The 27,982-nt window shown below is 40.3% G+C and overlaps 1 protein-coding gene across 1 annotated transcript; it reads right to left on the bottom strand.

The window, feature by feature from the left end:
- Positions 1 to 15,192: 15,192 nt before the first annotated feature.
- MBLAC2 (metallo-beta-lactamase domain containing 2) lies at positions 15,193 to 27,971 on the bottom strand. Its single transcript, XM_072606184.1, has 2 exons — positions 27,157 to 27,971; positions 15,193 to 16,292 (listed from the first exon to the last, which is right to left on the bottom strand). Exons 1-2 carry the CDS (start codon positions 27,608 to 27,610, stop codon positions 15,907 to 15,909), a joined length of 840 nt encoding a protein of 279 aa, XP_072462285.1. The 5' UTR covers positions 27,611 to 27,971; the 3' UTR covers positions 15,193 to 15,906.
- Between the last annotated feature and the right edge of the window lie 11 nt (positions 27,972 to 27,982).

Here is a 27,982-nt window from a genome sequence, read left to right as displayed (position 1 = left end):
TAGCCATGCTTGAAACTCTCAGCGGTCAGTTCGTTCTGACTCCTAATGACTGGAAGAGCTTAGCTAGAGCCTGCCTTACGCCTGGGCAGAATGTGATTTGGGTATCAGAATTTTCTCAGAGGGTAAAGAGCACTACCGGTGGGCTAGGGGCTCAGGCCCCCCAGGCTTATCAGCAATTTACAGGAACAGGGCAGTTTGAGGCTACAGGAAATCAATTACAGTACTCAGCCTCCGATTATGTTTTGATTGCCGGAATGGCTATTGCCGCCTGGAAGGTTATAGCCTCTAAGAAAGAGAGAGAGTTTCCCATGACTAGGATTACGCAAGGAAACAATGAGCCATTTACTAATTTTGTGGCCAGGCTGCAGGAGGCAGTAGGTCGAGATATGGGAGAGGAAAACCAAGGGACAGAGATAGTGTTGAGGACATTGCTGCGGCAGAATTGTAATCATGACTGCAAAAAGGCAATGCTGGGACTGCCAAAGAATGCATCTGTTGAAGAGATGATACAGAGATGTGAAAGGGTAGGAAGTCAGGTCTACTTGGCACAGGTGCAAGGGAAGTACCTGGCCGCCGCCTTAAGTAATATCTCTTTGGAGAAAAAATGTTTTAACTGCGGAAAACCGGGACACCTTAAGAAAGAGTGTAGGAAAGAAATAAGTACAGGGAGGGGCCAGGACCCTTGTTTTTCATGTGGAAAGCCAGGTCACTTAGCTAAACAATGTAGGAAGTCGGGAAACGGGGTGAGGGGCCCCTCGAGGGCCCTGAAAGTGTACCCTTTGGCAGAGAATCGGGACGGCCCCTTGGAGGGAGAATACAGGAGATTATGGGGCCAGAGGAAGGAATGCAACACCTTTACAGCTTAGAGAAGTGCCAGCTTGCAGCTCATCAGTTTGCCATGATTCCCCTGAGAGACCCCATACAGGAGGAATCCCTAATATTACAGAACCCCTCTCATGCACCCGTAGTTATATATACAGGAGTTTATCCCACCGGCACCACAGCACTTCCATGCTCCAATGTGGTAGCCGAGCCAGCTCATATAGACAATCAGCTTCCCATAACTATTGCCCTTCCTTTAAAGCACTCAGTTCAAATCCAGTTACTAAAGGAAATAGGACAGAATAGACCTGAGTGTACAATCTGGCTTAATGGAATTCCCATGACTGGCCTCCTTGATACTGGAGCGGATAGGACCTGCCTTAGCGGTCGCTCAGTACCCCGGCACTGGAAGCTTAAAGAAAGCCAGAGACCAGTGTGGGGAATAGGAGGGTGCCAAAATACCTTAGAGACAATGCACCCAGTAAAGTGGGAGGCAGAGGATCGCCAAGGGACCGTATGGCCGTTGGTGATTCCAGGACTTAGTTTTAACATCTGGGGCAGGGACATTATGAGCCGCCTCGGGATGAAGCTATCAAATTTTTAGTAAGGGCCATTGCAGTTGCACTGGAGTCCCCACCCTTGAACTGGAAGTCAGACACCCCGATTTGGGTGGAGCAATGGTCCCTGACTCCAGAAAAACTCCAGGCACTACAACTATTGGTTAAGGAGCAATTAGAAAAAGGAAATATAGAACCATCAAAGTCACCCTGGAATGCTCCTGTGTTTGTTATAAAGAAAAAATCCAGGAAATTCAGGTTCCTTACAGATCTAAGGAAGGTAAATCAGTCTCTCATGCCTATGGGAGCCCTGCAACCAGGTCTCCCTTCTCCTAATGCCATCCCGGAGGGTTGGTCACTTATAATCATTGATATTCAGGATTGTTTTTTTTCCATTCCTTTAAACAAAGTAGATTGTCCTCGGTTTGCTTTTACAATACCTCACCCCAATAACGAAGGACCTGCAAAGAGGTATCAGTGGAAGGTATTGCCCCAAGGTATGAGTTGCAGCCCCACCATCTGCCAGTGGTATGTTAATCAAGCCTTAGAAAGCCCCAGACAGCAATACCAATGCAAAATCATCCATTATATGGATGACATCCTTATAGCTCCACCTCAGCTCAAGGAACTGGAGAAGTGTTTCCAAGCAGTAGAAAGGAACCTTTTAGGACTAGGATTAGTTATTGCTCCTGAAAAGATACAGAGAGGACCCAATTACAAATATTTGGGATATCAGATACAGGGCACCATCATTCGGCCGGAACCCCCAAAATGGGATATAAAGATCCAAACACTCAATGATGCTCAGAAACTAGTAGGAGCTATCCAATGGATAAGATCAAAGGTGCCTATACCTTTACCTCTCATGCAACCTTTATATTCACTATTGACAGGAGACTCTGCTTTAAATTCCCCACGAACATTGACTCCTGAAGCAGCCAAGGCCATAGAGGCAATAAAAAAACAATTTTTAGAGTCCACCACATTTCGGTGGGATCCAGGAGGAGATCTGGAGGTATCTATTATCTCCACCACACCTCCCTATGCCGTCATACACCAAAAAGAGAAGCCCCTAGAGTGGGTATATTTAAGTAAAACAGGAAGCAGTTTACTAAACAAGTGGGAATTTCTAGGACGGTTAGCACTAGAGGCAGTAAGAAGAGCCACCCACATATACCAAAAACAGCCAATTCTTTATGCTACACTCACCACTAAGGATGTAGAAGAGTTAGCTCAGAATCATGTTTCTTGGGCCACTATACTCCACTGGGCCCAGATGAAACCAAATTCGACTTTCCTATTCAAAGAATTATTACAGTGGGCCCCAGCACCAGTGAAAAGGTACTCACCAAACCCAGTAGAAGGGCCTAACATTTTTACAGATGCCACGAAACATCACAAGGCATCTATTTATAATTCGGCCTCCCAAGAGATATATATAGTTAACATACCCTACACCTCTACTCAACAGAACGAATTGGAAGCTATAATCCAAGCTCTCCAAATATATAGTGACATACCCATTAATATTATCACTGATAGTCAGTATGCATCTTTATTAATTTCACGGATTGAGGACTCTATTGTAGATTATCGGTCCAATATTTTTTCACAGTGTGAGCGGCTATTGACCACCATTAATAACAGAACACACCCTTTTTATGTTTTACATGTGCGCTCACATACAAATGGCACAGGACCAGTTTTTGAAGGAAATCAAATAGCAGACAATTCACTATACCTGCTAGGGCACACTGTGGAACCACAAGAAAGGGCCCAAAAGGCTCATGATAGGTTCCACCTAGCCACAGAAGCCCTCTGCAAATTATATGGGATAACTCAGGAACAGGCCAGAAAAATTGTTAAGAGCTGTCTCCAATGTATCCCATTCCACCCATCTCTAGACCAGGGTGTCAATCCTCGTGGCTTGGCACCCAATGAAATTTGGCAAATGGATGTCACCCATCTTAAGGGCCAGTGCATACATGTGACAGTTGACACATGGTCCGGATTCCTTATGGTGACTTTACAGCCAGGTGAATCAAGTGCTAAAGTAATTCAACATCTTTGGCACTGTTTTTCTGTTTCAGGCTTACCCTTAGAAATAAAGACAGATAACGGCCCTGCCTATACTTCTCAAACCCTTACACACTTCCTCCACGATCTAGGGATTCGACATGTTACAGGAATCCCCTACAATCCACAAGGCCAGGCCATAGTGGAAAGGGCCAATCTCACCTTGAAGGCGATCCTCGCTAAACAAAGAAGGGGAAAAGGTCGCCTAACACAATCAGAGCTTGATACAGCTGTGTATACACACAATTTTTTGCATATCTCAAGAAACTCACATACTACTCCAGCTATGAGACATTTTGTGACTTTTCCAAGACAACCCCGCAAGGAAAGTAATACCCAGGCTGGATATAAAGACACATGGGCCATGGTAAAGGATATGGCCTCAGGGAAATGGAAAGGTCCGTATAAGATACTAATATGGGGTCCAGGGTATGTTTGTGTCTCCACAGGAAAAGGTGATGCGTGGATTCCCATTAGAAGGATCCGTAGGTGGGAACCGAGGTCGGAGACGACGGAGACGCAGGAGGCGGAGACCCCGGAGAGCCCAGAGACCCCGGAGAAGGATCATACACCACCTGCGCCTGCTGCTGACAGCTTTAACCTTGCTGCCCAGAGAGGAAGCAGCCCTCATCACAACCGCAGACACTGCTGCTGACAGTTTCCCATCTAGGCATCCTTTTTTCGCCAGCTGAATGAGGACTTTGATATCACAAACCCAGGACACTTGGGTGGGGAGGAGGTGACCAATTTTCCACCTGTATAGATCCATTTGCAAGATTAAGGGAGTGGTGATGTAAGGCGCCTACACCACCTGCTTCTCTTAAAATATGCTTTGGGATTTTAGTTGATTGCACTTCCCCTGTTGTAATTCAGCCATTTAGTTTCATCTTTGTTTTATTTGATGCCTCCCTTTGTCAGCTGTGCTAGCTGCAGATTTCTGTGTGAATGAAGTCTTGTTGTAAGGTACTCATATGCTAAAGGCCTTCCTTAATCCACTCAGCCTCCAGCCACTGTTTGCTCTAGAGCCAGGTGCGCTCCGCGCATAACAAAGAAGGGGATATGTTGGGACTGGAAGCTCAATTCCGTGTGGACAGTCTCGGGCAGGTAAAAGTGGGACTTCTAAATCTTAGAGTCTTACGAGGCCCTCCATGAACAGCGGGGGTTCGAGAAGGTCAGACCGAGCTAGCTCGGCTAGCTCGGGTATTTCCGCCTCTCCCCTGGAGATACCTGATGGGTGGAGTCTCCCTGCCCTCGAGGTCATCCCGGATTGGAGCACACCTAGTTACCTAACAGCACGGTATTGAGATGCAAACTGTGTGGCTGAAGATTAAGTAGGATTGAGGAAGCCTAAAAGCTCTCTTAGCACGTGTGGAGCCAAAGAGAAAAGTAGGGCTCCGCTTCTTTTCTTTTCTCTCTCCCCTCCCCCTCTCTCCCTGCTTGTACTTCTACTTCCAATCCCTTAAGCTTAGCCTCCTTAGGAAATCTCCCCCTCTTCGTCCTAAGAAAGAAGACCCCCTGCACTTGTAACCGAAACCCTGTAATAAAGCTCAACCCCTGTTTGACTCTGGAACGTCCTTTCTCTCATACGTGCATCCGGCGTGGCCAGCCGAAGACCTCGGGAGGTGAGGTAAGGAAGACTCGGGTAGCCCAATACAGGCCTCTAGGCTTGGCAGAAACGAATTATCAGGACTGACTTGGAAGTGGGGGAAAACACATTTATTTGAAGGACCAGGGGCAGTTATTGATGGTATTGCATCACAGTGGAACCATAGGTCCAAATTAGGACTTTTTGCAGGAAAGGACCTGTGTTCTTTTCCTGGGGAAAAAAACATGGGATATCTGGTTCAGAAACAGAACCAAAGCACTGCAACACTAGCACATACCTGAAATAGGAAGGGAAAAAAAGTTAGACACCTAGAAAATCAAAGGCACAACTTGTAAAATTGTGAACAGTATAAAAACGTAAATTCTGAAGCCACATGGCAAGGATGCTTGCAGACTAAAAAGGCAATTTGGTGGTGGTGGTATACTATAGCAAGCACATGCTAAGTTCATTCAATTTGCCATGCCGTGGAAAAGGGAAAATCCTTTGAGTCTGTTAATTCATGTAGACAGTAAACTACAGAGATTAATAGAGGAGTAGTGAAATCTGAAGTAGCAGAGGCTAGATTGAAGAAAGTACATGGAAGTAGGGTATATCCCTAAGAGATAATTAGTCTTTAATACAAACAAAAGGCACTAAATTTTGATCAGTTACTGAAAACATTAATCCAGTTTGTGTATGGTTTCTAAGTGACAAAGAATGATCCAAACTGGGAAAACTCAATATAGATCCAGAACATTTTCCTATGTGTGGGCCAAAGAAACCAGGCAAGAGACCAACACTGGTGACTCACATTCAGGGTCAGTATCCTATAGAAAGCCTACCAAAAGGTGAAACTACAAAGAGGATTTTTCCACTGGGAGAACTTATAGGTCAAAGAACCAAAGACCATAACTACATCTGACACAAGGACACACATCTTCTGTGACAATTTTTAATTGGCTAGACATGAGTGCTGTGTGCTCCCATGAATGCAGAATTGATGTCCACAAGTCTGAATTATGGAACCAGCATTGAGATGGGGTTGGAGATTGAGGTCATCTAATAAACTTGACTTTAGCAACAGTAATGTGTTAGTTCATCCACTTGAACTCATGCAACCCTTCATAGAAGTGACAGTAAAGATCATGTGAAATATACTGCTGTACTGGACAGTGGATCCAGGAGACCATTGCACTTCAATCTTTTTACAAGAGATACATGAGGAAAATTCCATTGCAGCCTATGAAAGAGTTAGAATTTAAGGGATTCCAGGGATTTAGTGACAAAGGACTATTCAGACTTGGTCTACATCAGAGGTTCCCAAACTTATTTGGCCTACTGCCCCCTTTTTAAAAAAATTATTCAGCAGTCCCCTGGAAATCTACTTTCTTTAACCCTTTAAGGATTTTTTTGAAATCTGTGTCATTTTAAAAAAATACAATTGTTTTAAATGACGCATCTTATATTTAATAATTTATGGTAAATGTGTGGGTTTCTTTTCCTCTACTGAAATTTTGATGACAAATATTGCATCATGTAACCATACAGAATCATATTGTAAACAAACCATTGCACATGCATATTCTTGCTGATGCATGTTGGACTTCCTAACTAAACATGACCTGCCAACACTTGCGTGTTAAGCTGGCAGACTTGAACACTGATTAATTACAATTTGCATTTTGTTTATTTGGAAAATAATGTAATCACTGATTTTAACTCTGATACACAACAGATGAAACATGTAAGAATTGTTTTTCAAAACTTTATCTTCTTTCTTTATACTTCTACCCCCTGCAACTGTCCCCAAGACTACTACCCACACTCCTCTCCCCATACATCCAGTCTATTGTCCACTTTGGGAACCTCTGTCTCTATATTATAGTTAAAGTTTGCTAATTAAGTTGAGGAGAGTGGGCTTTGATATATCCAGACTCAGAGAACATCTCTGGATTGTTAGCTTTGAGTCAGATGAACTCTAGTTTATTCAAGATCCTAGCAGCATGTTGTGATCAACAAGCTAGAACTCAGTAACTGACTATTTTGGGCATTCATTCAGCTTATGCAGAATCATGTTCAGCCTTCATTTTCAAAGAGGACCAATGACATCACAAGTGATGTCTTGACTTGTGTGTGCATTGGATTGAAGTGAGGCAGAGTTGCACAGTCATTCAAGTCTAATAGTAAGACAAAAATCAAGATGACTGGCAATAGCCCAGGATGCAGGAATGACCTTGGAATCTTCAGCATCTGAACAATGTCTAAACATTGCAAGGCCTGATTCAGCCACCTTCACGGCCATTGGAACAAATTGTTCTCATCTTCCCATTCCCACTGGGAAAGTCTTCATAACCTTGGGGTAGACACCTCCCTAACTCACCAATGAGTTTGAGGCCTATTAGTTACCCTCAACCTGGTTTAAGGTCAGCTGAATCGGTTTTACAGGGGTGTGGGTGTTGTGCATGCTACAGCTTCTTGGAGCCACAGGTGAGACTTGGGTGACAAGTGGACACCAAAGGTAGATGAGTTGCCCCCAAAAGGGTTTGACAATCCTTTATACCAGAGGGGCTATTTCTCCCTGAACACCTCATACAACCCATGCAGAATCATACAGGAAGGGGGCAGAGCCAAGATGTCAGAGTACAAAGAGGCATATACTCTAGCACTTCCCCCACAGCCCATAAAATACCTGTAAAAAGTACTCTCAACAAAGTCTAGAGCAGCAGAGGCCACAGAACAACAGAGTGAAAGAGGTTTCCAGACAAAAGTAATCCAGAAGGTTGAAAAGAAAGATCTATCTCATTGGATGCTGAGCAGAGCATAGCACAGCCCTGGCCATGCAGCATTGGGAGGAAAAGGACCTGAACAGACCTCCAGGCAGAGTTTCTAGCAAGGAAGGTCTCAGATACTTCAACTCACAAGCTACAAAGAAAGCTCCAAAAGTCAGTGAGGGTGGGCTTTCCCAGCTGGGTGAGACGTAATGGGTTTTTCCAGCAATAGCCCCAGGTGATGGCAGAGGCTGTGGCAGCAGACTGTAGGCAGCTATGGTGGTGGCAGTGGGGAAGCAACCTGAGTCCATTGTTCAGGCAGCTCAGCTTAAAGCCTCTGGTGGTAGGAAGCAGCTGATCTAAACCCCAGCCCTGAGTGACAGCCCTGCCCCCACCCAAAGCCCAGGGAAACCAAGCAGCTGAGTCTAATCTCTTAACAAAGGATTCATAAGTCAAGTAACTGGCTGGGAAAATGCCCAAGAAAGGGGAAAAAAATAAGACCATAGAAGGTTACTTTCTTGGTGAACAGGTGTCTCTTCCCATCCTTTCAGACGAGGAAGAACAAGGCTTACTGTCAGAGGAAGTTAAGACCCCTGCCTCCAAGGCCTCCAAAGTGAACTTAAATTGGGCTCAGGCAATAGAAGAGCTTGAAAAGTGAGTTAGCAGCTTGCTAAGGGAAAACCAAAAAAAAATGCTGAGGAAAATAACACCTTTAAAAAGAGACTAACTCAATTGGAAAAAGAGGTCCAAAAAGCCAATGAGGAGAAAGAGGCATTAAAAAGCAGAATTAGCCAAATGGAGGAGAAGTTTCAAAAGCTCACTGAACAAAACAGTTCTCTGAAAGAGAGAATTGAGTTCAGGGAAATGAACGACTATGAGATAAACCAAGCAGTTAGAAAACAAAACCAAAAATTTGAAAAAATAGAAGATAATGTGAAACATCTCATTGGAAAAACAACTGACCTGGAAAATAGACCCAGGAGAGACAATTTAAAAATTATGGGACTACCTGAAGGCCATGATCAAAAAAAGAGCCTAGACATTATCTTCCATGAAATTATTGAGGAAAATTGTCCTGATATTCTAGAACCAGAGGGCAAAATAAATATTGAAAGAATCTATCAATCACCTCCTGAAAGACACCCGAAAAGAGAAACTTATAGGAATATTGCAGCCAAATTTCAGAGTTCCCAGGTCAAGGAGAAAATATTGCAAGCAGCTAGAAAGAAACAATTTGAGTATTGTGGAAATACAATCAGGATAACACAGGATCTGGCAGCTTCAACATTAAGGGATCAAAGGGCTTGGAATAGGATATTCCAGAAGTCAAAGGAACTGGGTTTAAAACCAAGAATCACCTACCCAGTAAAACTGAATATAATACTTCAAGGGAATAAATGGTCATTCAATGATACAAAGGACTTTCAAGCATTCATGTTGAAAAGACCAGAACTGTATAGAAAATTTGACTTTCAAACATAAGAATCAAGAGAAGCTTGAAAAGGTAAACAGGAAAGAGAAATCATGAAGGACTTTCTAAAGCTGAACTGTTTACATTCCTACATGGAAAGAAAACATTTATAACTCTTGAGACTTTTCTCAGTTTTTGGGTAAATGGAGGAGTTGTACACACACACACACACACACACACACACACACATACACACACACACACACATAGACAGAGAGTATAGGCTGTGTTGAGTCAGAAGAGATGATATCCACAAAAAAAAAAAAGATATAAAATAAAAATTAAGGGGTGAGGGAGGAAAATACTGGGAGGAGAAAGGGAGAAATGGAATGGGGCAGGCTATAACTCATAAAAGAGATAAAGACAAATCTTGTTCAATGGAGGAGAAAAGGGAGAAGGGGAGAGGGGGAAAGTGAAGCTATTCTTTCCTCATATGGCTTAAGGAGGGAATAACATGCTCACTAAATTTGGTATGAAAATCTGTCTTATACTATAGGAAAGTAGGGGAGGAGGGGACAAGTGGGGTGAGGGGAATGATAGAAGAGAGGGCAAATGGGAGAAGGGAGTAACTAGAAATAAACACTTTTGAGAAGGGACAAGGTCAAATGAGGCAATAAAAAAAAAGGGGGGATAGAGTAGGATAGAGGGCAATATAGTTAGTATTACACAACATGATTATTATGGAAGTCTTTTGCAAAACGACACATATATAGCCTGTATTGAATTTCTTGCCTTCTCAGTGGGGATGGATAGGGAGGGAGGGAGGGAAAGAAGGTGGAATTCAAAGTATTAGAAACAAATGTTGAGAATTATTATTGCTTATAACTGGGAAATAAGAAACGCTGGTAATGGGGTATAGAAATTTATCTTACCCTACAAGAAAAGTGAGAAGATGGGGACAAGGGAAAGGTGGGGTGTAATAGAAGGGAGGGCTCATTGAGGGAAGGAGTAATCAGAATGCAAGGTATTAGGGGGTGGGGAGAGGGGAGAGATGGGGAGAAAAATTGGACATGTTACAAAGTGATGTAAAAGCAATTAGTATTAAAACAATTGACTGAATTAATTACTGAGACTAAATCAGAGACATCGCTAGTTTGGGGAAATGAATTTTAGTCTAAGTCTCCTAGAGGCAGGTAACTTTGGGTAAAATTTGGCATTGATGGAAAAGTTAAGGTTTTAATGGCAAATTCAATTTTATGATTGTTATTTAAGCAGGAACTAGAACAGGTATAGACAGGCATGTAAGTCACTTAAGACTTGCCCCAAAAGATGTTCCTTAGCCAATGTGAAATTATAGTCACATCTGAAACCTAGTTATTGGAACTTGCTATTTTAAGATGCTATAGGACTATTGAGTGATTGTTCTTCTGAGTCTAACTCCAGGTATGGACAGCAAGCAATTGGTCTGAGCCTCCAATTCATGATGCCAGTAAGCCTGTGAGAGCGGCTGTTCAGCCTGGGCTGAGGTAGGATTCTTCTGACTCAGTTTCTCCACTGATACCTGGTAGACTCTAAGCCTCCCTGAATGCAAGTTGACAATCTACTCCTGACTGAGGAGAATGAAGTTGGAGAGATATTGTTTCTCTGCAATGTCCCTACTGTTAGCAGCAATTTTCTAAAGTCAAAAGGTTTGTAAGCTTAATACCAGATCTATTAAATTATAGTTTGTTGGTAGGGGAACACCCGAGGTCATCTAAAATTAAGCTATTAGGCTTAGGACTGTAGACCAACAACAATAAGTTAGGATCCTTTAATTCTTAGTAATAGTGTGGAGACAATTAGGTCAAGGGCTTATGAAGTTAGCATACACAGTTATTATTTGTGTCTCAGTTGGTCAATATTTTAAAAAATCCATTTGTGGTCTATATTGTAAATGCTTTAAAAGAAATATCACCTGACCAAAAGTGTTATGTGATATGAACTGTGTTAAAAATGAAAAAAAAAAGAATCATGCAGGAAAACAGGTGGCAGCAAACACCATCAAGGCACTGTTTCATCAACCTCAGGTCTAGAGAAATTTTATTTTGGTGACTCAGCAGTACCTAAAGAATAGAAGGTCCAGTTGAAGGAAAAGTTAATTGGATGACAAAGGTATTCTTGCAGCAAGAGTGGGATGTAAGAAAATCCACCTTATTAACTCCAAAAGACTCCCTATATATGTGATAGATCTCAAATCATCTATAGGAACTACATAATAGTATTGTCACAAAATACAGCAAATTGTACGTATCATTTGTATCAATGGTACAAAATAAGACTGGGAAGACTGAATGTACGTGGTGAATCAGATTTTAAACATGAGGATTTAAGTGGACCAGTACACCATGCCAAGAGTTCAAGATGACCTGGACTGCTTACAGGGCAGTCAGCAATCCTCAGTTTTGGATTTACACAGAAGTTATTACTGGATCCAACAACAAAATAAGACAAAGATAGCTTTCATCCATCTCAACTGGTTTTGCCAGTTTGATTTTATCCCTCAAAGACGTCTCAGAAGCATGAATATCTGCCTCCTGTCAAAGGCATATGGAAAAAGTGGTTGGGGACTACTTAGAAATGTTGGTGCACTTATATTGCTAATGGGAAGTATACCAGTGAAGTTGTAGGAGTTAGGGTTAGGAGCAGATACCCACAGTTAGCCCTGTGACTTATTAGTAGTGGCCTCCTTGCAGATCTTGCAAACAGTTGTAAATTGAGGGGGGGATACCCAAGAGGGGTTATTACAAATATAAGTATTAAAAATGTTATGGTCGTCTATCTTGTAGGCTTATTTTTATAATGATTATTCATAAAAAAATTCTATTTTCCCCTATAATTTTAGAACAAACTTTTCATTTAAGTAGAGAAGTTGGCTTAAGAATACCCTTTAAGGAGCAGAACCAAGAGAACTTTGTACACAGTAACAATCACAGTGTGGGAGGAATTTTTCCAGTAGACTTAGCCCTTCATAGCAATGCAAGGACCTAAAAAATTCCCAATGGACTCGAGGCAAAATGCCTTTCACATTCAGAGAAAGAACTATGGAATTGAATTGCAGAATGAAGCAGACTATTTTCTCTTGTGTTACGTAGTTTTGTTGTTTTTTTTTCTCATGTTTTTTCCCATGTGTTTTAATTCTTCTATACAACATGACTAAGGTGAAAAGTATTTGGTAAGAATGTATGTATAGAACCCATTTGGGATTGTGCTGTCTCGGGGAGGGAGGGGGGATGGAGGGGAGAGGGAGAGGGAGAAAATCTAGGATTTATGGAAATGATTGTAGAAAAGTGAAAACAAATAAATTAATTTAAATTAAAAGAAATACCCTTTAAGGTTTTATCATCTTGGTTATCATTAATTTTTTTAAAAAGGGTATTTTATTGCTTAAATATTAAAAACATTTTAAAAATTGATGCAAAGAAATGTTAAAACTAGATGGATTTAAAAAAAATATCAAGCATAGAATCACTCATTGAATTTCAAGTAAATACTATATCCCTTTAAATATTTATTATATGTTTTAAATTACACTCATCTGAAAACTACAAGCAGACAATCTGAGAATATTACATTCGGATTACATCCAAGTTACATACAAAGATGCTTAACATTTTTACTTTAACATCAATTATGTATAGTTTACAGCTGATGGGGAAAAAGAGATCAAAGTTTCTTTAGCTTTTTTTTAACATGGAAAAAAAAAGTCAATAAGGAAACTGGATTACCAAAGACACAGTGCTACCAATTTAAAGAGTAAAAATGATTTCTAAATATTTTCAATTTTTACAACTTGCAATTCAACATTTTTTAAAGTAATAAATTATATCAATATTAAAGGGTCACTGTCAGGGTGAAAATATACATATTAAAAAGTAACATATATTAGGAAAATGCTTTGGGTTTTTTAATGTTTTATTATTGGCACACCCCGTATCACGGAGAGTAAAAATACACTTTGTCAAATTTGTTCCACTGAGCTTGTCATTAGCCAGACTTTTCACAAGTTTCAACAGTAGTACAGTAATACAGTCTTGAGTAATGTTGCTAAAAATACATCAGTTTAAATGTTTTGAAACTTTATTCGTCTACCAATAAGCACCCTTATTCCCTAAAGAATTTTGGACATTTCCATTATAAGTAAATGTAAACCTAAAACCTCTACTCTTTCAAGGGAAAAGTAATATAAAATCATTTTAGCTAATAGGTTCTTCAGTGATTTAAAGGTTTGGAGTTTACTATTTTTATAGCCAACGTAAAAATAATGGCTCTCTCTAAAGCCATCCAATAATTTTGTTCATGACATCCCTGATACTACCACAATAATTCTCAACACTGAAATTTTAAATATTCACATATAAGCTTCAAAGTCCAATCTAATAGAAAAGCTGTCTTAAAAAGTGAACACTCTAAGAAAGGTCTGATGACATCTTCTCTTTTTTATATTAAAACTTTTTTTGACGACACCAAATTGTTTCTAAAGACTACAAAATTACTTAGTTTTAATTTATAGAGTCAATTACAAGAAAGGTCAATTTAGATTAGGACTTGATCCTTATTCCATAAAGAGCTGAGCTTGCAAGAGATCACACCAGCAGAGACAATCTTTATTTGTATGTACTCAAACAACTGTCTGGTTTCTTTGATTCCAGATTTTGAGCATTATGGCTCTGTGTGGGTGCTTCAGAACATGAAAACCACAATAAGAGCTGTATATAGGTTTGAACCCCTAATTTCCTTGTCTTTAATTACTCATATGGCTACAGGAAAATAGGGTAGGAAAAAGTCATTTTTATAGGCTCTTCCATAAAGCAGCATTTGCTGCCTCTGGTTACTCCCCCAACAACCAGGAATACTGAACGTACTGAAAATCTTCTATTAAACCTGTTTAATCAGCAGAGGAAATGTTTGATGTAAAGAAGTAATCTGCCAATCTACAACCACACCTTCTTTCAAAATCTGCCTCATTATTCCTCTCTCCTCATAAGCTTTTTCTGGTCAACCTCACCCTATAAATGTTACTTGTTTGTTCTGTTTGTCAGCTTGTATACTAATTGCTATCCTTGCTTTGCTCTGCTATCCTACTCTCTGTAGTATATTTGCTCTAGCTCAGTTATGAATTCCGTGAGAACAGGAACCCTGTCTTTAACTCCTGTTACATTTCCCCATGGTGCCAGGCCTATGCCACTATTGCTGTACTTATGGTAGATGCTTAAATTCTGTTTAAATAAATGAATATGGAGAATTTCTGGGAGAGAGAGACTTTCACACTGTTTCAGAAACTCATTTCCAGCACTCCAAAAACTGAGTTTCATGTAACTGTCCCAATTTCAATTCAGGAATACTATGACTAGAAAGGCAGTAATAAGAGTTTACAAAAAGTCTTTTAAGGTTCTCCAAAGAGTCCCTCTCTCTGTCTCTGTCTCTCATACTCACACACACACACACACACACACACACACACACACACACACACACGTATGCCAAACCAAAATGCATCACTAAATACTAGTCTAGGTTTTGTTTACAGTAGATTGCAAATGAAATCCTCCCATTTCAGTCAAAGGTCGTAGGTAGTTCGAAATCCATCAGACAAGAATCAGTTCTGTGAGTCAGGAAAAAGATGACTATCTAATTTACACTGTAAAATTAATTTGGTAAACCCTTTAATGCAACATAGGACAAAGGACCAAGTAAAATACCTATTTGTTTCAAAATTATACAATTTAAACAAAATAAGAATTTCATGTGAAGTGTTGCCCAAAGACAAAATGCTCTGAGACCTGTTTTTACTTTTCTTTCCAAACCAGAAGAAAAATATTTCAAATCATATATATTTTTAAGTATACCTGATGGTGTCATTTCAAGAAATCTAAACATTTGCAGTTACATACGCACACTTAAAACTTCACTATTTGCAAAATACAACACCTCAACTGTAACATCTTTTCAGTCTTTTTAATGAAGTATTTGTTTTATAAAGTTCTGCATCAAACCCAAAAGCACTTTACTATTTTTTTAAAATAAAATAAACAGACCACAGACAGTGACTATTTCATTAATAAGTTACACAAAAAATAAAGAAATCACAACACACATGAATCCAGTTCCTACAATAGTGAAATGTTTCTGGTTTCATATAAATAGCTCTATTATAAGTTTCACATTGAGTTCAAATGAATTTTAAACTGAAGAAGCTTCATCTTTCAATTTAAATTTAATACTGAAAACATCAGGGTTGGGGCACACACACACAAAAACCTTACTTTAATGCACGTAAGAAATAAAATGAGAGTTTCCAAAAGCAGGTATGGATAACTCTTCTTTCCTTTTCTCCAAAATGCCTTCCCCATGCAAGCATCCCACAGTTTCGACCAAAAACAAAACAAAACAAAACCCCACAAACATTTAAAAGGCAACAGCTTTGGCAAGCTATTAGCTTCTTTCAGAGGCTTATTATAATTATTTGGTGAAAAGTAAATAAGTTAAAATAAGAAATCTCCCTCTTTTGGCTTATTCCTTCTCAAATCTCCCCACCCCTCCCTTTAATATTGAGAAAGCACTTCTTGAAATGATCGTAATCAATTATTTTAACCACAAAACTGCTTGGTTTTAAAAGTATGAATTACATGACAAACCAATACATACAAACTAGGATGGGGTCCTCGAGGTGGTTACACGCAGAGCTAAACTGGCAAGAGATCTCATGGCGCAGGTTGAAACTTTGTGACACAAGCCAGCTTTCGAAATATAGTTGGAAGCCAAGCGATAGAGCCTTTCTGCTCCAAAGGTGTTGAAGTGCCCAGGAAGTACCTTCTCTACCACACCGCTGTCCACCAGTTCTATCAGACGCTCGCAGGTAACAATATAATCATTGATTCGGCTGTACGGAAGCCAGTCAATCATGGCCCCATCGTAGACAACATCTCCACTGAACAAAATCTTCCGATCTTTGTCCAGTAAGCAAATGCTTCCCCTGGAGTGGCCAGGCATGTGCATGACAGTGAGCTGGCGGTCACCAAGGCTGATCACATCCCCTGGAAAGGAGAAGAGATTTTAAAAATAAAAACCCTATTATAAATTTTGTTACAAAGATGGATGCACAAGGATACAAAGTTAAATGGTTTAAGATAACAAAAGGTAGAGATAAGTTAATTTACGTTCCAAACTGTTTCAAGATGCAAGATACTTTTCTTGGACACAGAAATTCTTAAAGACCTTCTATTAAATCAGTGCTTCTTAAATTGTGGGTTGTGACTGCATATGGGGTCATAAAAAATTTGGCAATAGTAAAAGGTTTCTCAACTCAGAACAACCAAAAATCAATTAAAAATCAAATGTACAGTGCATCTGGGGTGTTTCTGGCAGCACTTGCTGGTGTTACATCGAGCAACTTCACTGCAGCCTTGGTTCTGAACACAAAGCATGTGCACTTTGCATGAGTGCTGCTGAAACATAAAAAGGGGTCATGAGTGGAAAAAGTTTAAGAAGTCCTGTTTAAATCATCTTTGTTGCGATAAGTTAGTTTATAAATGGGCTAGTCATATATTCCCCTCCATTTCTCTTCTTCCAATATACTACATTCCATCATACATATCCTTGGATAATTTTCTATGTTCTATCTCCATTTAAAATAGTAATTAACCAAAATGGACAGTTACAGATTTTTCAGAAGTCTTATCTTCAGGTTAAGGTAATATATTTAAGTCAAAACATTTAGTAAAATTACTTGTGCAAGCATTAGCATAAAAAAGGGGGTCTGTAATGAAGACCTGGAGCAAAAAATAATGCAACATACATTCAGAAAGACTGAAAAAAAAGGCAGCAGGATTATCGAGGTGAGAAACAATGGATAAGATTGTCTCCATTTCAAATCATCAGCAAAAGCTTTTACAGTGGAGTGGGGTTTTAAGAGAGACTCAAAGGAGAGAGCTTAGTAAGGTAGCAAAGGAACACTTTCTTGGAGATGTTGCTGTGTTCGTCTTTCATTGCCTAAGAAGACCACGCTATCAGAGAAATGATGACATGACTTGCACTTGACTTTGTGTCAAGTGAGGGAGGGCAGCTAGATAGTACAGTAGATAGAGCACCAGCCTTGGAATCAGGAAGACCTGAGTTCAAGTCCAACCTCAGAAACTTACTAGTTTTTCCTGGAGATAAAACACTAAGTAATAGCTAGGGCCCATTTGTCTGACAGACTCTTTTTTAGCTGTGAGGATTGTGGCATGAAATACAAAATACCCTGAGCTCCCTGCTGTTCAAAGTGGGACCTGTGGGAGAATGCTGTTGTTCAATTGTTCCAGTCATGTCTGACTTTTCAGGACCCCATTTGGAGTTTTCTTGGCACTTATACTGGAGTGACTTGTCATTTCCTTCTCTAGCTCATTTTACAGATGAAGAAACTGAGGCCAATAGGGTTAAGTGGTTTCCTCAGGGTCACACATCTAGTAAGTATCTGAGGCCAAATTTGAACTCAGAAAGATAAGACTTCCTGACACTGATAGGGTTGGCACTCTATTCACTGCATCACTTAGCTGCCCCATGGGAAATTTAGTTTTGAATTAATACTCCTGATCCTCCAGCACAGAGCCAAATGGAAAACACTATTTCTCTGAGCCAAGTGGATGAAATTTGCTTTGGAAGAGGATCACATAAAATAACTGGGTAAAGGCTTATGACTAAGCTCTCTTTTCACACTGTCATTATCTTGTTCCTAGGGCTAAGTCTCAAGCTGATATCAATGCAAATGGAATGAGATATTCCAAGATCCTCTTTGAAATAATGGATTGGAAAAAAATATTTGCAAGGCAACAATACAGTGCCTTTGAAAAAAACCTACAAATCATTGTCTTATTCTATTTGACCCTCAATATAGGGGACAGAAAAGGAAGGAAGAAACTCCTATTAACTTTGGCAAACTGCTGCTTAGTTGTGATCAAATGGTTTTTATAGAGGACCTTTTAAGAAATCCTGAAAGAACTATCCCCTAAGCAAATGTTAACAGGCTAGAATACATGGTAATTTTCAGCTAGGTGCTAAGGAAAGAGCCTAGCACAGTCTTGTAGGTGAGATATTTAGTTGACCAGTAATTGAATTTAGTGTGGGAGAAGCACTGTATCTAGCCTAGGTTAAATTCCAGCTCTATTATTATCTATGTAACCATAGGAAACTCACAAGCTCTTTGGGATTTGGTTTACACATCTATAAGACAAGAGACTGGACCAACATCCTTTCAGCTCTAGATCCTGTGAGTTTGTGACTTCATGGTATGTTTTTAAGGAAGAAAATGTTAAGTTTAATTATATTAGTACTTACCTTGTATTTAGGGGTTATATTGCTTGGCATAATGAGTTGCATTTTTGTAGCAAATACGTTTATGTGGGTAATGTGCTTCTTTCAGTTATCTGTGGCTGGGGAAAGTCTAACAATGGTCAGGCTATGGGTCTACTGAAAAATACCTACTGATAATCATCCACTGATTAAGCAAAGTGCTTAGAATGGATCAGTTTACTTTTACAGCTTTTTACTTATGGGGCCAAACCTTTTAAGTAAGGTCACATTAAGCAATAAATAATAGTTCTTTACTCTCACATAACCTTTGCTTCAAAGCATGCATACATAATGTCATTTGATCTTCGCAATAACCCACTAATGTTCATACCATGAGTAAGTATGCATGCGAGTATTATTAGAACATCAAAAATACCATACTATATCAGAGCAATGGTTTCCCCAGTCTTTTATTCTAACAAACAATGTAGAGAAACTATTTTATAGCTCTGGCTAAAAATCTTGACTAGCTCTACTTAAATGGGCTTAAAAAATTGTATTCTAGGATAAAATAGAATTTGTTCCAAAAAGATGAGCCCCTCTATTCTGGGAACATTTCTAAACATAAGCTATCAAAGATGCTCAAGAAGTTTCAAAGGAAATGTCGTTCATAAAAGGGATATGGATTAGGCTGGGAAGAAAAGAACTAGAGCAAATGATCAAGGTTAAAAAGGCAAAGATGGAAAAGTCATCAAGCTTCTCTGACTGAGGAGAAAGTCTAATGGATTATCTTATGAAAAATTACCCTTAAGACTTTAGAATTCTGATCAATGCAATGATAAACCACAAAATCAAAAGAATAAAGGTGAAACACACCACCACCCATCTGACAGAAAGGTGATAAACTTAAGATGCAGAAAAAGACATGCACTTTTAGACATGGCTAATATGGGGATTTGTTTTACTACATTATGAGATATACAGTGATTTTTTTTTTTAATTCAATGGAAGAGGCAAGGGGAGGGACAGATTACTTTAAAATACAAAAACAATTTTAAAAAGAAATTACTTTCCCTCATTCAGTACAAGGTAAGGACCATTATAATTAAACTTTAAATATTTTTCTCCCCATTACATATTGCCAGAATCTCAAATTATCTGGAGCTAAAAGGAACCTAATCCAACCCTGCCACTTTCCATCGTGCAAACTAGTTTCCTGTAAGAAACTACACAAAATTGTGAAATACTGCAACTGAAGAAGCGAAAAAGTCAGGAAGAGGAGTGGTAATGGCAAAGCCATTTGTCTATTAAGTTTTTATCTGGTTAGCAGGGTACAAGCTTTTGATTATGAGAGGCACATACTCTGAGGAGGTTTTGACTCAAGTAAAAGCAATCTAAATTTACTTAAATATTGGTTGAAAAGCAATACAATAAATGGTGGGAAGGTTAGAAAGGTACCAAGTTTTAACTAGTTGTTTGTATTCTTTAATAATTTATTGTTATTATTTATACTTACTTTTTATTTTAATAGTTTTTTCCTGAGGTACTGGTGGAAAAGAATGGGTTAAAAAGACAGACAAAAAAACCCCATGACAATCTTGTTCTCCACCAATGGGAAGCAATCAAGATACCTCCTGATCAAAGAGTAGAGACTTAAAAAGAAATATGCCTGCGTGTTGGATTTTCAAACCCAATTGTTCAAAGTAGCATTGTATGTCAAAGGTACCAAAATACTTTCACAGTTAAGAAAGGAAGTTGCCCTCCATGAAAACAAATTCAAAGGATTAAGAATGCATCCCAAACTGCTCCATTTTCCCATCAGCAGAATCAAAGGAAAATATCCTAGAGATCTAGCATTATAGGATTTTAAAGACTTGAATTAATCAACCAATTTATATTTATCAAGAGAATTTCAGTCTCTTGTCTTTTGTCTTTGCAGGCAAAACAGTTCTAATATTTTCAGCTGATCCTAGAAGAGCCACCATTCTGTTTTCATTTTAGTTGTTGTTCTTTGGACGAGAATTCCATGAGTTAATTGGGTTTTGTTTTTTTTTTTTGAGCTTTAGGACTCCAGATGAGTTAAATACCAACTAAGTAAGCAAGAGCTGCTGTCTAGTCCAGCCTCTCTCCCAATGCATTAGAGTCCTCTAATGTCACTCAGAAGCCCCAGACTTTGACTGACCAGTGTTTATCATTCAAAACTTGCTACCTCATGAGGTCATTTTATTTCTGAATTTATTTGAATTTTTAGAAATTTCATCTTGATAATGCACAAAAATGAGCCTCCCAATCATCGGCCCTAGCGAGCTCTGCCCTCTGAAGTCCTACAGAGTAAAACCAACCTTTCTGCCACATGAGAACCTTCTGAATACACTGATCCAACAACCCATAAGTCTCTTCTTCCCTAGGTTAAGTAAGTCCCTAGATAACCTTTACAGGACAGTTTTGAGCTCCTTCGTCATGGACTTTTGGACTCATTCCAGTTTGATAGTAATCTTTCTAAAATGTCACCCCCAAGACAAAACATATGGTTTGATGAAAGCAAAGTACAGTGAGTACAGATTATCTCTCTGAATCTGGACAACGATGCTTCTTTCTGTACGCCCTCTTTGGGCATGTCTTCTTTAAAACAGTGTAGATTTTCCATTAGGACTCAGCATTCCCAGTATGGTCTACTTCTGGCCTTGTGATAGAAGCACTGTGTAACCTAGAGGATGCTGGAGGTAACTGGAATTCTACCCCAAATTGAAACATGCTAAGCCTCAAGCTCTGTAATCAGGTAGCACAATTAGTCTGGGAATTATCTGAGTTCAATGACTTCAAGTAATTACTATATGTACTCTGTAAAATAATAAAACTCACTTATCGTCACATCATAAAGACAATGAGCATAAATGAAACTGCACATGAAATCCATGAAAATGGTATTGCAGTGCCATTAATGGAAGGGAATTATTTTCTATTACTGATATGTGTGATGATTTAGCCACTCTCTTCTTGAGCATAATTTACTAGCTGTGTGGCGAGGGATACAATCCGACAATTGTTGGATATATAGAAAGTAACTAACCTAACTGGTTACTAAATGAAGTGGATTGATGGTTTTGCCTCTCTAGCACTAAGTTTTGGGTGGGGTTTGGGGGGTGGGGTAGAGAAAGTATATGATTCCACAACAATGCTTTAAAAATCTGGTAATTTCCAGATCTTCTTCTAGCTACTTAAGTTAACAGGACACACTTTTCAGAGATAGGAAATCTGTATTTCTAGGTAAAGGGAAATTAGATATTAACTTAAAAACTTAAAAAGTTGAAACTTACAGTTCCTGTTGTTAGTAGAAGCTGTTTGTCAGTATTACCAATTTTCCAAGTGTTTGTAAATACTAAGCTTTTGTTTCACACCTTAAAACTTAGAAAATCACGGTAAAGTCATGAAAAATGGTCTTGAGAATGCCAAATTTCCCCCAAATTCTGTAAATCTCTTGCCTTTTCTAAAAGCTACCCTTTACAGCATTAACATACAAATAGGTGCTCCAACTTTCATTATCAAATTTGTGGCTAGTTGTAGCTAGCAACTACTTAAAATATTACTTTTAAAAATGCTTGGTTTTGTTTTTATAAAACATTTGCAATAAATTCAATAATTACAATAACTGTTAACAGTATACATAAATTTGTTTCCTTGGTTTCATTGTCATATAAAGACCACATCCAGCCAATTCTACTACAAAGTCAAAAGACTTGGCTCAAGTCAAGAGAACCACCTGCTCTCAAGCAACTCACAGTCCAATGGGGGAGACAACATACAAACAGTTGTGTATAAATAAACTACAGACAAGGATAAATTCTAAATAATAAAAAGATGGAAGGCACTGGTATTAAAGGAGGATGGAAAAGGTTTCCCATAGAAGATGGGACTTAGGACTTGAAGGCAAAAGTCTGCAGTTTGGAGATGGAACATCAAGGAGGCAAGTGTTATTAGACTGCAGAATTACATGAGGGGTGGAGAGGTAGAAGAAGACAGATGTACTGTGAAAGAAGACTAGAAAGGTAAGGGGTAGGTTGGCTACAAAGAGCTCCGAACACCAAATAGGATTTTATATTTGATCCAGAAGGAGATGGGAAGCCATTGGAGGCAGTTAGGTGGTATAGTGGATAGAAGACAAGGCCTAGCTCTGGGAAGACCCAACTTGAAACCTGGCTTCTGACAACAACAGTGTGACCCTGGGCAAGTCACTTAACCTGTTTGCCTCCATTTCCTTAATTGTAAAATGGGAGTAACAGTAGCACCTAACATGCTTGTTGTGAGTCTCAGAGGAGACACTGGTAAAGCACTTGGCACAGTGCCTAGCACATAGGAGGCACTACAAAAATGTTTATTCCCTTCTCATTCCTCTACTGAGCAGGGGGATGACATTGCCAGACCTGAGTTTTAAGAAAATCACTGGCAACTGAGCAAAGGATAGCCTAGAGTGGAAGATATTATTAGGGTCAAAGGGCCTAGTTTCTCTTAATTAGGTTTCAATTTCCTTACCTATAAAGTGAGAATAACATCTATCTATACCTCAGATGTGGCACTGCTATTTTAAACAGATAGATCATTTAGTTTCAGAATTAAGTCAAGACAATAGGTTCTCTTCTGGTATAGTTTAACTTTATGGATACAGCTTCTATCAGGCCCCTAAGAGCAACTTGCCTTTTTAAAACATACATGTTGACAACAACAAAGTACAGATTGGGAAAAACAATAAATCTAGGTAAATTAGTTCAAAAACATTAACAGGGGCAGAAACAACTACTTAATTACTCAAAATGCACTTCCTACTCAGTACTTACATCTTCATATAAAAGAAGATATCCATCAAAGGGCCTTTTTGCAGTGGAATCTCATCTGACAAGAGGGACAGGTGGGTGGGGCAGGAGGGAGCTGGGGACATGGCTGTGTGTAAGGTGATGACATGGTACTCTGGAAAATTCTTTAAGTCACACACAAAATATAGTACAGTAGCTTTTAAAAGTTACAGCTAAAAAGGAGACAGGTTTATTAAAAGAAGGCAGTGGGTATTAAGACAGTGCACATGAGACTTGAGATGGTTGCTATGGAAACAACTGGATTCAAATTTTATTTTTCACAATTCCATTAGTTAAATTATTAATCAAGAGAAGTAGGTAGTCAGAACTTCCATTCAAAGGAAGACAACGAAACAGGTAGAGTCTTAGTTTGAAAACTGATAATTAAGGAAAAACTATCCTTGAAAAGACTTTACCAAAAAAAAAAAAAATCATTTGAATGACAATGGTTTTCTACTCTTGCTTCCCCACCAGTCAAGAGTGGACACAATAAAGTAAAAAGGTACACAGCCAACTAAGGCTGTCATTTCCTGCTATTAGCTCTACCATTTTGTAGGCATGATCGAGAGAAGGTTCTAGAATCATACCCAGTGCTTCCACATATTGAGACCAGTTTAAGGATTAGCTCCCCATCTCACATACATTCATGGGTACAGGCTACTTGCATTTAGTAGTGACCAGAACTGGCACCATTTAAATTGTTATTTCCACCCCACCCCCCACTCCCCGCACCTCCCACCCCCACCCCCATTGTTGGTTTTTTTTTTGGCTAGTAGGTCTAGTGGAATTGTGGAGTTGAATTTGGGTAGGTTAAATGATCATTCCATCCCACTTCTATTAGTTTCCTATTCTCACAATCCAAGGTCTTCTTTGAGTCAACAAGAAAGGCAAAAATCTCTTCAGAAAATATCGTTTTTTATATTCTGAAAATAGTTTTCAATCATTGCTCTCTAGAATGATGAATTAGAATAATTAGAATTAGAATGATCTAAAGATCCATGTGGTAATTAATAATGACATGGACTGAGTTGATGATAGGAGAGATCGTCAAAAAAAATAGTTAACTTGGCATTAAGGATGCTCCATTTGATGTAAGTCATGGAGTATCTCTTTTATTTAAAAGTGCTTGCTGGACAAAGGGCCATAGGTCACTAAAACTACTGTCAAAGGGTCACCAAACTAGGGGTGCAAAGACGAAATCATTAGTTAATTCTGTGGATAAGGAACGAGTTCATGACCAAATTAGGGGGTCACAGGACAAAATTGATAATTTTAATTATATAAAATTAAAAAGGTTTTGCACAAATTAAACCAATGCAGCCAAACTTAGAAGAGAAGCAGATAAATGAGCAACTAAGTTTCTCTGATAGACTTCATTTCTAAGATATATAGGGAACTGACTTAAATTTATAAGAATAAGAGCTATTCCTCAATTGATAAATGGTCAAAGGATATTACTAGGCAGTTTTCAAAAGAAGAAAACCAAGCTATCAACAGTCATATGAAAAAAAATTCTCTATATTACTAATAATTAGAAAAATTCAAATTAAAGTAACTCTGGGATTCCATCTCATTCCCACGGTATTGATACAGTAGACAAATAAGTTAAATGACATGCTAGAGGGTTTTGGGGAAAATAGGTTATGAAATCCAGTCATATTCTAAAACAATTTGGAAATATGCCCTCCAAATTATTAAATTATCTATGACTTTCAGCTCAGCAAAACCACTAAAGGCTCTATACCCCTAAAGAGATTAGAGGGAGAAAAAATACTCATATGCACAAAAATATTTATATCAGCTCTTTCTGTGGCAACAAAGAATTGGAAACTGAAGGAGTTCCCATCAAGTGGGTGATGACTAACAAAATTATGGTAAATGTATATGATGAAATAATATAATGCTATAAGAAAAGGTAAAGGGCATGGTTTCAGAGAAACATGGAAAGACCTGCCTGAATTGATTCTGAGTGAATTGGGCAGAACCAGGAGAACAATTTATACAGTAACAGTGATATAGTGATAATTTTAAAAGACTGAGGAACTATGATTAATAGAAGGCCCAACTACAATTCCAGAGGACTCAGGATGAAACATGTGATAGACGTTTTGGGGGGGGGAGGGAACATGGCCAACTTGGGAATTTGTTTTACCTGACTGTACATGTTTGTAACAGGGTTTTATTTTTCTGGCTTCCTGAATCTGGGGGTGGGGGAAGGAGGCGGGGAGAGAATATGGATTTAAGAACAGTGCCAGAGGAGCAGCTAGGCACAGTGGACCAAACACCCACCCTGGAGTTTGAAGGACCTGAGTTCAAATGAGACCTCAAGCCACTTACTAGCTGCGTGACCCTGGGCTTTATCCTGATTCCCTCAAATCTGCCAAAAGCGTCTGGCCAAAGATTGGGGAATGGCCAAACAAATTGTGGCATATGAATGTAATGGAATATTACTCTGGTGTAGTGGTCTGAGATCTGGCTTTGGGGAGAGACTTCTGTTCAAATTTTGCCTTGACAAATGTGACTATGGGTCGGTGAGGAAGTCACTCAACCCTTCAATGTACCTAGCAAAACAAGTTACAAAAAAGAAGCAGAGCCAAATATGAGATGGAGGAAGTCACATACAAATGTAATCACAGGCCCAGATAGGAAAAATGAAAATCATAAGATTCTCATTAGTATAGACCTGCAAGCAAGGGTTTTGTAGATGTATTCCTCCTTGGCAGTCTGACAAAGCCTATGGCCCTTTTCTCAGAATGTTTTTAAAGGTATAAAATACATAAGATTACAAATTATATTGAATTATATTGAAATAAGGCTGTAATTTTTCTCCCATCTTAAGAATTTCTGACTGGAAGTCCCCTTAAATGGTATCTAGTGCTCCTAAAAAAACATTCAGGCTCAAGAGCTTTAATTTGTTCAAGGTCACACACTCAATGAAAGGTGGAATTTGAACCTAGGCTCTCTCATTTCGGTGCTGGTGATTTTTAGACAGTTATTCTTTCAACAGACATAAGGTAAATGGGGTCAGAACTGGATGTCATTTGGAGATAAGGAATAACCTGGGAAGACTTGGATTAACTGAGGCAGAATGAAGAACCAAGGAAACCTAGCCAACGACTACAAGAACGTGAATAAATAACACTAAAAAGCATCAGAATTCCGATTAAAAAAGCAATAACTTGTGTTGATCCTAGAAAGCAAATAAAAATATTTCCCTTTCGAGTAGCAATGGAAACTAAGGGTGGGGAATGCTGCAAACGGTGGCTATGTCTTTTGGTTCCAAGGTAGGGTCTGAAAGAGGAGGGAGGGAGATCTATGTCGTGAAGAGGCTGAGGAGAAAAGAATTTTTTTTTCCTTAAGTGACTGGAAATGTCAAACAGGTGCTCAGAATGGGAATGAGTGGGTGGAAATCTTTCAGGAAATTCAGTCTCACAGCCTGTGGCATTCCCACTGCACCAGGCTAGGGAAACTAATTAGGGGGCGGAGCGTCTTCCACTCCACTAGTAGTACATTGTATCTCTACTGTAGCAGAGCGCTTTCCCCTCCCCTCTGCAGGGCCCCGGGAACCCAAAGGGCCTCTCCAAGGAGCTTTTCTCCTTCCAAGGGAAGAAATGGAGACAGGTGTCATTTGGGTGACTTGGCAAAGGATCTCCCTCTCTTTCACACACACCCCCCCCCCCCCCGCCCTCCGTTTGGTTAAGCTCACCAGGGCTCTTCCAGGCCGCATGCACCCTCCCCCTCCCTTGGCGCCCCTCTCCCCACGGAGGGGCCAGCGCTCCATTACCCTCCTGCAGGATGTGGGTGGGCTGCACCGCTTGCACCCGAAACTGCCTGGCGTTCCAGCCGGGGCTCGGAGCCCGCACCACTTCGCTCTCCGACAGCCAGGTCGCAGTCTCAAAGTTGTCCCCGCGGGCCAGGGCGTCCGCCTCGGCCCGGTGCACCGCTACCTGGTCAAACTGGTAGAGCCCACCGGCGTGATCGAAGTGGACGTGGGTGGCCACGGCCAGCAGCGGCCGCCGCACCAAGTCCTCCCCTTTGTCCGGGTCCTGCAGGAGGCCGGCCGAGTACAGGTACTCGGGCAGGCTTCGAAGCCCCAGGCCGGTGTCGATCACCACGTCCTGCTCCGTGCCGCGCACCAGCCAGATGTTGGCGCGGTTGCCCGACTCGAAGAAGCGCTCCTGGATCCAGAAGATGCCGTCGCCTAGGGACTTGTGCGCGTACCATTCCAGGGCCGACATGCCGGGGCCGGGATGTGAGGCGGGAGAGTGCGGGAGTCGGGGGGCAGGGGCGCGAGCAGACACCAGTGCGGCGGGGCCTCTCCCTCTCTCCGGGCTGCGGACACAGCTGCAGCTCCCACAGGCGGTCGGCGCCGTCTGGAGAGGAGGAGGGCTCGGCGGGGGCTCAGGCCAGGGGGGCTGGGCGCGGGAGAGGCTGCGCTGCCCAGGGCCAAGAGGAGGGGCGGGCGAGGGGCGGGGGTGGGGAGGTGGGAAGGACGCGCCAGCAACCGCAGCCTGGACCGAGCCCCCCGCGAATGGGCGTCGCGGGGCAGCGCCTTCCAATGGCAGCGCGGAGCCCACTGCAGCAGGGAGGGCGAGCGCCCACAGCGGCAC

The sequence above is a fragment of the Notamacropus eugenii genome, chromosome 4, assembly GCF_028372415.1.
Source record: "Notamacropus eugenii isolate mMacEug1 chromosome 4, mMacEug1.pri_v2, whole genome shotgun sequence".
Lineage (NCBI taxonomy): Eukaryota > Metazoa > Chordata > Mammalia > Diprotodontia > Macropodidae > Notamacropus > Notamacropus eugenii.
This window is presented reverse-complemented; position numbering and strand designations above follow the sequence as displayed.